General features: G+C 49.0%; 1 protein-coding gene across 3 annotated transcripts in view; it reads right to left on the bottom strand.

The window, feature by feature from the left end:
• Window positions 1-1,752: 1,752 nt before the first annotated feature.
• Window positions 1,753-11,699, bottom strand: part of PAX7 (paired box 7) — a 101,686-nt gene continuing 91,739 nt past the window's right edge. For all 3 annotated transcript variants that reach the window (XM_059829958.1, XM_059829956.1, XM_059829959.1), the window contains 2 exons: window positions 5,978-6,224; window positions 1,753-1,868 (listed from right to left, as the gene is read on the bottom strand). In XM_059829958.1, coding sequence (XP_059685941.1) covers window positions 1,753-1,868; window positions 5,978-6,224 — 363 coding nt within the window. The remainder of the gene's footprint in view (window positions 1,869-5,977; window positions 6,225-11,699) is intronic.

Genomic DNA, 11,699 nt, shown 5'->3' with positions numbered 1-11,699 from the left:
CTCTCCAGGTCAAATTTCAGCGCCTTCTGGAAGTAAGCCCTCTCAACACAGGCAGGTGAGGGGAAAAAGGTCTATAATATTAGACATCTGCTTAAGAATCATTAAGGATCATCACCACATGCAAAAGGGAAACTACTTAAAAACCCATCTGGGTCATGACTTAGCAATAACCTCTTCTTGTTGGCAGCTTTTATCTGGGCAGTGTGATGAGCAGAATCATGAGCCGATACAAAAGCGAGAGCACTGGCTGCTACAGAAAAGTGGAGTGATAAATCCAGAGAACGAGATCTGACTTAAGAGAGAGAGAGGCTCCACCACCAAAATGAAAAGCAGAGGGAAGGGACGGAGAGATTGAGTTGTACAGAATAGTAGACAAAATGAGAGGGGTGGGAGAAGAGCCGGGAGGATGGACAGGGGCAAGCATTTCTCCTGTTAGCTCGAGGATAAAGAATGCTGTGGGTAAGGTAAATCTTTTCCTGTGGTACAAATAGGTGCAATGTTGCAGCTGAGAGCACGTTTCCTTCCTAGCTGCTGTTAGAAAGACTCTTCAGGTCATCTCCCCTCTGACTCCACGGCCACATCCATCTCTCAGTGACAGGCAGCTGCGGGAAAGCACCTTCAGAACAAGCACCATTTTTTTTCAGGTGGCCCTTTACTTGTAGGAGAACCTGGCTTTGCATACTGACCCCTCCGAGCAGGCAGCTAACGAACACCTCTGACTCTTCCCTCTATTGTCTTTGCTCTCATGGCCAGCTTCTCTCCCGATGAGTGAAAGAAGGGCCACTGACAGTCCTCGCCCTTCTCGACTGGATGGGCAAAAGCTCTGACGCGATCGGGTGTATCTGATGCCCTTCCTCTGTGCATGCAAGGCCAGCGTTCGCTATCGCATCTCCTGCTGCTGTCTGAGGCCCGTGTCTTTTCACTGATAATCAGGTCTAAATTGGTCCCTAAGAGGAAAAGTAAATGTTGCTCGTGCCTGTGCCCATAATCTCCAGTCCTCATGCAGCAATTTACATTTACACTTTCCAAAGGTCCCAGGCTGGACAGACTTACATCCTGCCCCTGCTTAGCAGCAATCTGACTTGCTTCGGCCCTGCTTTGGGAAGCCATCAGTGAGAACGGAAGGGCAGAGTGGGGTGGGGAAATTTTCTGTCACTTTAATATATGTTTTTCTGGTTTTGTTTGTCTTTATGTGGTTGGTTTTTTTTAAAACAAGTTCTTATATTTGGTCCATAGGTCTTTTGTGGTCCCGAATTATATCACCCTTAATGATCAGCTTGGTTATTCCTTCCTATACAACATTCACCAAATTTACAGCAATGGAAAGAAAAGGAAACAAAATGAAACATTTCTTTTTTTACAAAGAAAAAAAGATCAATTTGGCTTTGACTATGCCAACTACCTAGATCAATGGAAAGTCCTTAAGTGTGGGCAAAATGCCGTGGCCAGGTAGGTTAGAGGGAGGGCATGAACTCGGCGTTAATAAATGTACCCAACCGGTTGTCTCTGGCCACAGGAGGAGTCAGGTCACAGAAGCCAGGCTTGCCTCCAAGAAGAGTGCTCTTGGGAGGAGCTGGATACTTGGAGAGCCCTCCCCCTCTTTCCCGTCTCCTTCACAGCTCAAGTTGGTGTGAGGCGGAAGGGAATTGGGAAGGAGTAGGGTCCGGGTACAGGTAGATCCCTGGAAGGCTGGTGGTGTTTTCTCCAGTGGTACCAAGTTGCTGGAGTGGGTTGTTGGCACAGTCGGACTCTTCAGTAAGCTTGGCCTGTCTCTACTGGTAGGAGGCCCAGAACGGCTGAATGTTCTCCCAGCTTCATCCTACGCTGTGTAGACAGACTCACGTTCTTGGCCAAATAATCAACAGCAGCTGAAGAGGAGGGGAAAATAAAGGAGGGTGAGAAAACAGCACATTAGCATTCAGTGGAAACAAGGCTTTCAGCATCAAAGGGCGGGTAACCAACAGACCCCGCAGACTGACTCTTACAAAGAGAGCCCCAATGCAGTGGTTGTCACAGACGTGAGGGTCCTGCTGCACTCCTAGGAAAGAGGGCAAACAGATGATGTGAAAGGCATCCCTGCCCATGGCAGAGGGGTTGGAACTAGATGATCTTCAAGGTCCCTTCCAACCCAAACCATTCTATGAGTCTATGATGGTCCTGCCAGAAACACCTGACAGGATGGATGCTGCTGGGGTTAAGCACAGCTGCGGTGTGCAGAGTGCACTCTGTGTGTGCTGCTGCAGTCCCTTGAATCTCTCTGTGAACCTACTGAAAAGAGCTAAAATTCTATTTCTGCCATGGAAAATGGTGTTTCCAAGGGAGCTGTCTGAAGATGAGCCTGAGCAGAAAGCCAGCAGGATAAGCCTTCCAGCCTCACCTGCCTGTATCATCTCATGGTGGCAAAGCCAGCTCCTGCACTCGGTGATGCTGGCATAAATGGTTCCAGAGATTTCAGTGGAAGCTTACCAATTCTGGACAGGGCTTGAATCTGACTCATCCATTGCGTGCTGACTCATCTCTGCGAGCTCTGCTGCCTGCCTTCATTCACCCTTCCTACGGGAAACCGCTTTGCTTATCTCCATCTGGGTGAGAAACGCAGCTACAACTCCTGAGGCGATGCGTGAACCTGTATCCCAGCTCACTTGACTGCCCCATGGTCTGAGGGGGAAGAAGACCAGGGCAGGATGGTGACATTGCTCATTAGCTGAGCTTCAGTCAAAGTCTCTCCCTTTCACTAGCTTTAATGTCTCAAATTAGATTAATAAGGAGCTGGCAGGAGACGTACAATCGGTGCCAATGAGTAAACAAATTTCAGCCATCAACGTCTTGTCAGAAGCCTGCCCCAGAGGAGGTCCCTTCCAGACACAAATTCTTATTAGACTTGTCATATCTATTAGAATTCCTTTCACGCTTCTGCGTTCCATCACCAGCATCATTAACACAGCTCCGGCCTTTGGGAACTGCAAGGACCACATTAATCTGGCATCTCTGCTCCTCACCGGCTGGGACAGCAGAGGCTGTGCAAGCACTGGCAGGCTGGCATGCTGGAAGCGAGCAGGCTCGGCACAGGGTGAGTTATCCGGGGCGGAAGCGAAGCCTGCTGGGGAGCACGGCTTCTGCAGGCAGCAGAGTCTGAAAGGAGATGAATTAGGCAAGTGGAGCTGGCACACCAGCTGGCACTCCTCAGGGATGGGGATCCTGGGGTAGCTCAGCTCGAGCGCTGGGCTCTGTAACGTTGCGTTATGGTGCCTCTGGTTTCAAGGGGGGTGTACATAGGATTAGACCCCAAGCTATGGCCCTCGTCCAGACCTTATCAGCTTGGTCCCATGGTATTTCAGGTAAACCACATTAAATAATGTCTTTGAGAGGCTGTGGGTAAAGAGGAAATTCACTCCTTGGACATGCTGCGTGTGTGTGGTTGTGCCTCTGTTCCTGTTGTCACCCGTGCTCTGGGTGAATTCAGATGGGTGCTTGGGAAAGGAGGGAGGTGAACAGTCGGAGCCGGTCATCCTGGCCTGGGCAGTACCCAGCAAAGTGGAAATCTGATGGCAATCCCATCCTTCTAAAAAAAAACATGCTAAACTCCCAATATTGCCAGTGGGAAGAGTTCAAAGGCACTGGGGTATCCAACGCCAGAAGTCAAAGACATGGTTTGTGGCTTTAATACAGTGGAAACCAAAATAAAACCAGAAACTTACCAAAAGTACTCTGGGTGTTTATTTGCTTATGTGAGAGAGAAAGTGTGCCTGGTTTTGTGTTTCTAAAACAGAGAATAAGAAGGAGAGAAGTGGGGAGAGAGAGATTCTCTGCAGGCCAGGTCCAAAGCCTGTCAAAGCTACAGAGCTCTTATTTACAAGCCCTGGTTATGTAGCCTGTTGTACAGAGCGTGCCCCCACCATAACAACCCCCCTGTTTTTATTATATCGAAGTGTCCACTAAAAAGAGTTTTGATACTTTTCTGCCACATCATAGAAGGAAGAAATACATGATTTGAACTGAACATCAATAAATAGTGATCTCATGAAGGTCACCTCACACTGATCGGCATTTAAACAGCATTTGAAAAGAAGCAGTGAAGAGTTAAAAAGCAGGAGGAATTAAAAGTGTCTGCTAAATACAACATGCACTGAGAAAGACAAGAAAAAGTGTTGTTGCATCAAGGTCAACTTCATGTAAGCGATTGCTCTAACAGGACTAATTACCAATGAAAACTGTTTCCTTGCATAGAGATTATTATAAATGGGGCTCATTACGAGCAAGGTTTATAGTGGAGTGGACTTATATATTGCCTGTACAGAGCTGTAAATACAAATATCTATACACACACGTGCATACATGCAGAATTTGCTACTTAACGTGGATCCCACCTTAGAACAGCTACAGCTGGTTTGTGCTGCATCTGCCATGCAGCATTGGCATTGGCTTTGGCTGTAAGACTTGCTGTCACGCTGGGTGTGACTCCAGTTCCCAGCACTGCGAAGCAGTGGCACGGTGGATGGTGCGGGACGGTTTCTCACCTACCTTCCTTGCGCCAGCAGGAAGAACGCCTTCATGACTAGCTACCCACATGTCTCTAGGCATGGGACATGTCTGGACTAACTCTGTCGACCACGCAAGAATTGCTGCTGGGCACAGACCCGTTGGCAGCCTGGACTCTCATGACTATTAACAGGAAAACTTTCCCGTTCCAAACTGAGCCCCATGTGCTCTAAACTGGATTTGTAAATTGAATGGGTGTCCAGCAGAAAAGAGGGAGCCGTATGACAGAAATCAGGAAAGGGGGGCAAATAAAACAACATAAACAGGGCTGCGTAAGCAGTTTTTCATCAGCACAAGGAGAGGCCCTAGTAAAAATTCCTGCAGCAAACCAAGACAAACCCTTCTTTCTCTTTCCTTCTCCTTTGCTGGTCTCTCTCTCTCTCAGAAAACGTAGCTCGTCCTCCTTATTTTATTTTTTACACACATGGGTGTGACTAACGTCTTGCCCAAGGGAATCTTTATTGGAAATACATGGTATTGGAATTTGTTTAAGATTTTTATCAATAGCACGTGTGTCCAGCCTCACATCCAGAAGCGAGGGGAAGGTCAAGGGGTCACAGATCAAACTCCCGAAAAACAAAAAAAGGAGAGGTGGGGGGAAGCTGCTATTGATCCCGTCTGCCGCCACAGCCGGTTCTCATTTAGCTGTAGAAGTTAAAGACATTAAAGGGCTGTGACGGAGAGGGGAATAAAAAGCCACAGCCAAATGGAAGGAAAGGTCACTGAGGACAAGCTATGGGCAAGCAGGAGCGCTCCCGGAGGAAGAGGATGCACCTTTAACCCTCCACGGATCACTCTCTCACAACACCACACTTATTATTAGTTTAACACCGGCAGGTGAGCCCTTTGCCAGGCTCGCTGGTGTTTTTGTGACCCAACCATTCTGGAGAAACAGACCCTCCCAGGGTCCCTCTGCCTTTCGGGTCTGAGGTTTGGGTTCAGGATTACAATTCCAGCCTCACTTCAGCTTTCACAGAACCACAGCTCAGTTGACAGGCGTTGGCTTAAGGTTTTTAGTAGCAAAATCTCTGAGCGTGGACCCAGCCCTTACCTTACGAAGGGCAGGGGAGAAAGCGACACGTACAGTTCTGCATCACTTTCCAGCTTTCCTTTGGCTGAGCAGGTTGAACATGTTGTAGGGCTTTTGGAGAAGCAAGAATTGGAGAGGGGGAAGGAGAGAGGTCTGGAAGTTGTCCTTTTCTAATAGAAATGTTTCACCTAAAATATTTCAATTGGGAGTTTTGAATTGGACTGCAAGGGTGTTGGGGAGGCTATGTGGAGCAATCTCCATCGGCATCTGGTGAATAGATTCCCTTTTTCTCTCTAGATGGACAGATTTCCATGGGTATCCCTTCCGATACAATATCCATACCTTCTTACATCCCCTCCCTCTCTTCTCCTGTTCCCTATGCAGCGGGAATACAATCAGCACACTTACTTTGTCCATACTGTCCATATTGGTAGCCAGCCACTGGGTCCACACTGTAACTGGTGGTGCTGTAGGTGGGAGGACAGTAGGACTGGGAAGTCGGGAGGCTATCCACAGACTTGATGGAGTCACTCCGCTGGCTGCAGCTGGCAGAGATGGAGTTGGTGGTGTCCAAGCCACCGTGAAGGGGAGAGATGGAGAAGTCAGCCTGGGGTTGCGGAGGAACCCCGCTGGGGTTGCTCAGGATGCTCATCACCTGGAGAAACACAGGAGACAAGACGTCAATGTCTGAAGGAGAAAGGGTACATGTGCAGCTGCCTTCATGCATACCAGGGAGAAACAGTCTACATACAACGGTGCTCTATCAGTATAATATACAATATCAATATAGGTTTGGCCAGGCTGGAGCATGAAGGCCTGCTTCCACCAAATATCAACAGACAGACCCCACAGCTGGCTCCTCTGTCTCCAACACTATTTGAAAGACCTTAATAGGGATAATTGAGGAGGTCTTTCACAGCACACTGAATCTTTGGTCTTTCTTTGCTCACCTGCCAACAACGTTAGCTGTGCGGTTCAGAATGAACGCTGGAAAAAAGAATAAACCTGGGACGACTCTGCTCAACACACACTGCCATGAACTAGCACCCCCTCCCTTCCTACGCACAGCCCTCACAGAAGAGGAGACACGTGAGACAGGGAGCAAAAATCCATATTTTCAAAAAGGGATGCTGAAGACAGCCCCTTTCTTTGGAAGTCTGAGTGGGGCTTGGTTTGCAAAGGGCCCTAACCAAAGCAGACGCAAACCCTTTGTGGCTTTGATGCAGATTCAGCTTTAGGGACTGAAATGTCAAAGTTCTCTTTGCCCTCAAATGTTAAAGGATAACAGGTCCTGGTTCGGCTCATTTCAGTATAGTGCTTGGTTTGAAAATGTAATTAAATTTGCACACAAGCAATCTTCCTGCTTTGAGACCTGAAACAGATGAACTTACGACTCTTTTTTTTTTTTCTTCTTTTGCAGCAAAAATGCCAGATTTGTTCCTGCGGGTGAGTTTGGGGTAAGCTGCTGCCTACAGGCCTTCACACAAGGACCCTGATCCCACTAGCGCTTTAATGCAATTGCCTTCTGCAATCAGCAAAATTACCCCCGGGCTGCCAAGTTAAGAGTGTAAAGAGTTTGCAGAAGCGGGGCCATGGCGAGGGAAGGAAGGGAACTCCTGATGCCTCTCGGTTGATCTCCGCAGCCGCCGCAGGCATGCCTTGCTGTATTTGTGCTGGGGAAGGGCGGGGGGAGAGGGGACAGCCAGTCACCTCGGGGGGCCAGGCCAGCGCTCAGATGCCGAGCGGCTGAAAATCTCCGAATTTAGCATAACCTTATTGACATCAATTAAAGTGGCAAATTGGAAATATTTGGAGCCTGGCAAGTGGTAAAATGAGCCCTTTATCCCCCACCAGCAGCCTGGTGAGCTATTGTGCAGAGGATACATTCTCTGGAAGGACACAAGAGGGGTTGTATAGAGCGGCATCTCCCCTTCCTGCTCACCCCGACACCTTCCCCGTTCCCTCCTCCCTCACCTTCCTGCTGGAGCGGGGGCTTAGGCTGAATGACCGGCTACGCACTGGCCTTTGCTTTCTAAAGCTTCTCCTCCCCCCGGAAGGACTCGGGAGTCCTGCAAAGACGCTTTCTCTTGATGTGATGCCACCTCCCGACTCAGCCGGCCTGAGATCCTTCCCAGGCATTTGTCTGGGAGGGGAATTTGGGACTAGGGGTGGCTGGACCCCCGCGGAGGGGCAGGCGGTGGGGAGGTACTGGGGAGGGGGTTAGTTAAAAAGCCTGGAAAATCAATCTAACGCCGATCACTGGGTTTGTCTGCAGTGCGGTACAGAGACACAGGAACGAGCTTTGAACAAGCTAAGTTAAAGCAGCGCAGTGGCGGCAGCATAGAGCTCAGACAGGGTTCATTTACCCTCTCTTCCTTCAGGGTTTTCAGCCTGCGCTGAGCTTAGAGGTTGCTACTGGTCCCCAAAAGTTAAACCTAGCTTAGCTGTCTCTACACCGCGGGGCAGACGGCGCTCCAGACAGAGCCTAAATTACCTCCAGCTCTCCAGACCCTTCGGGTACAGCTTCTTAATCACAGTGATTAAGCTTCAGGGTATCTAGATGAAGTTGTTTAGCCATAACGCTGTGCAAAATGTGCCCATGGAACTCCCTGCCCCATGATAGCCCAAAGACTAAAAGACAGAGGGATGCAGAAAGGAAATTGCATTTAAATATGCAAGACAGAGTGGATTAATATAAGAATAGGGCTGTCATGCTTTTCTGTGTGGATGTAACATAAACCCCTCTGCCTCAAGGCTTATGCAGCGGGGAAATCATGGGAGTGCAGCCTGAAGGTAGGTTTTCCAGCTGCAAAGTTATTTGTAACCTTCCACTAAAGCCAGGTCACGAACTTTGATCTGGCTCAGCTACGAATCCTCCTTCTCTGCCCCTCGGTCCCACCGGCTGCAGACAGACCTCATAGCTCCACCATCGCCTTAGCTGTAGGTGTTACACGCTGCACCTCTTTGCCCTGACGGATATCCAGGACACTCGTGTATACAGCAGCCACAAGACATTACTGGATTTCATTTGCAAGCAGAATCAGATGTTTAAAACAATAAACATCCTTCTTGCATGCGCGAAAACACAGACATATGAATGATGAGTTATTTTTGGAAAGCTCCAGCTTGGGCAGCGCAAAGCTGGGCTGTTCCGCCTCTCCTTTCCCGAGCTGTCCAGGTCTGGCAGTGCTGCCGGACTGCAGATGTGCTACCCGCCATGCAAAGCCCTGCAAGTGCAGAAAAGAAATTGTGTGCTGTAAAATGAAGGGCAACTGGAACCACTCACAGACCAGAGGGTTTTCTAGTGATGTCCCCCGGCCATCTCCCCAAAAGAGTCAGCTGCTTTATATTACTCAGAGAAAATAAAAGGCTCTTAAAGCAAGCAGAAGTCATATTAACACTTCCGCTAAGGCCCTTTTAAAAAGAAAGGGGGATGTAAAGCAACGTTGGTAAATGAAACCCAGATTCACACTCTTCAAATTCAGAGGAGCTGAGACCGGAGAAGACACTTGCACAAATCCTACTAAAGACAGTAATTGGTTTTAATCAGTCAGAATCAGGACTGATTTCTAATCCCAGCTCTGCTACTGACTCACAAGGGCTTGTGCAAGTCACTTAAGCTAGGACTCGACTCAACTAACCTTAGCCATGTGAAGTTAAGTTTCTAGTCTCTGCTAATCCTCTAGAATCCCTCTACAGAGAGACTGACACTTCTGAAGGACAATTCATCCCATCCTAAGACCCCTGTCTGAAAAAAACAGGCTGAATTTCCCTCTGAAACTCCATAGCAAAACATAAGGATGCCAATATTTCATCACAACAATGCCAGGGTGGTGAAAGGATACGTAACCATAGGGAGGTTGAAGACAGGGGAGATGTTGGAAGGTGGCTACAAGATGCGCATCCCTGTTGGATGCTCCCATGCGGGTAAGGTGGCTGAGTGCTGCAGATGAACCCTGACAGAGGCTGTGGGCCTCAACTGAGCCAGGAGCCCCAGAGATCTCCGTTCCCTCTTCAGCAACGCTGACTGTGGGAAGTGTCTGCCTTTTCCAGACATGCTGAGAGCAATTTGGGGCTGGGCTCCCCTGAAACTATGTTTGCACAGGTTTATCAGAGGAGAGCGTCTGATCTTCTCCACCCCAGGACACAAAGGTGTTAGAAATAACAAGAGTGAACCGGAGATTTCTATTCCCTCTTCGCTACACAGCCACCCAGCACGGATAACCCTACATGAGCCCTCCAGCCTCAGCAGGCCAGCGTTATCTGACTTCTTGTTTCAGCTGGATAAACTCATTTTCCAGGCAACTTTTGAACTTAGGAAAGTCTGGGGCATCTGGAGAAATCCCCTCCTCAAGAATGCAAAGTCCTTTTACCTTTTCTTTTTGACCTTGCTTTCTTATAATTTATTACTTCTTGGTGCATTATCATCACTAACTAAAAATCAATACCCACTTCACATCTGTAAGGTTTTATCTGGAGGGAAATCTGCTACCTGTCCATCACAGTGATTGACAGCCTTCCCTTTCCCCTCCCTCTCATCAGTTGTCTCTCTCCCTTTCCCCATCTCCTTTGCCTTTGCTGCTGTCCCAAATCAGTCACAGGCGTGGCGTGGGCTTGCACTTCGGGGTAAGTCAATAACAGCCATGGTGCTAGGAGCCTTCAGCCTTGTTTCTACCCTTTCCGGAGGTCATTTGTCAAGGGGGAGAGGGGGTAGGGGTCTTGATGTGTTGGGGAGACCAAGGTTAATGCACAAAGACCCTCCTGGATGAAAAAGCCAGCCCCCCCCTTGCCTCCTGCTGCTGCCTCCCTCCCCACCCTCATCTCTGCAGCTTCCCCCTGTTCCCCCCCCGGGACGTTTCATCACTCTCTCCCATACTTTAAAAGAAGGGGAGTTAAAAAAATGTAATTAATTCCCTCCATTTCTGAGCTGGCCCTCAGGGCCTCTGGCCGTGGAAACTGTAGCAGGGGAAATGTGCACCCTTTATGATAAACGAACGCGGCTTTGGAAAGGGAAGTGCAATTAGGGCCTTCAATCTGTGCAATCAGGCCTTCAGACTTTAGGTTTGGGGGTTGGGGGGGACGGTTGGGTGTGTTGGGGGGGCAGGAGGGGCTCGAGGGGCAGACAAGTGATAGGGAGAGATACCACTTAGATAGAGAAGGGTGTAAAAGCACCAGGGAGGGGAGAGGGAGGGGAGCAGATAAGTTTCATGACAAAACCTTGCTCCTGCAGACCTGGCTGCTGCACCTCGCTGGTCTCTGCTGTCAAGAGCTCTACGGGATATACCAGGGCAGCCCAGGCCATGCCAGACAGGCTATACATCCTCAGAGTCCCTACATCTCCTGCCCTGAATTATCACGTTGCTTTAAGCTTGCTAAGATGCCCAGCCGATAAAGACATCAGGCCCTGGACAGAGCAGGCTTTATGTCTATGCTCAGCGATGCCACCCCGCCCCATCACCAGGAAGACACAGAGGTGTTGTAAGGAGATCAAACCCAAGTAAACAAAACGATGGGGAGGCAGGAGCCTGCAGACAGCATTTTCCAGAGTGACCCCTGATTCTGTGGTGTCTCCATTTCTGGGCACCCGATTTGACACAGCGCAAAGCGTCCAAAATCAGAAGCTGCCTTAGAAAAATGCTGCATTTAGAAACTGCTGAGCCTGGCTAAGTTCTGAATAAAGGGAAGACGTAATGATCTGCAACTAGCTGAAGGGTGTTAACTCCAAAGAAGCTGCCAGGTGGTCCCAAAGGAATGCAGACTGGATACCAGGCAGAAACTGAAAAGGGAAAACCAGAGGAAGGGTCTCCTGGCAGTGGGTAGCATTTCTGAGGCTGTGGCACTGCCTTCCTAGGAATGGGTAGAAATCCTCTCTCTTTGGGAAAGGCTGGAAATGCGATCAGTTGGAATATTTGATACCACCTCAGGCAAAAAGCACTAGGAAATTCTCTGTTGTGAAGAGTGTTTGTAGGCTGAAATCTCTCTTTGCTTCAGCTTCTGTGGTGTCAACATTTATACCACTTCCCCTAGGGCATGGGAAGTCTGACCGGGGCCTGATGGCCGTGCTGGGAAACATGCTGGAACTTACGGTTTTACTAGTGACATGGACCAAGCTAACGATTCGCTCTGAGTT

Source organism: Gavia stellata, chromosome 27 (assembly GCF_030936135.1).
Source record: "Gavia stellata isolate bGavSte3 chromosome 27, bGavSte3.hap2, whole genome shotgun sequence".
Lineage (NCBI taxonomy): Eukaryota > Metazoa > Chordata > Aves > Gaviiformes > Gaviidae > Gavia > Gavia stellata.
The sequence above is the reverse complement of the archived record's forward strand: the minus strand, read 5'-3'. Positions and strand labels throughout refer to the sequence as shown.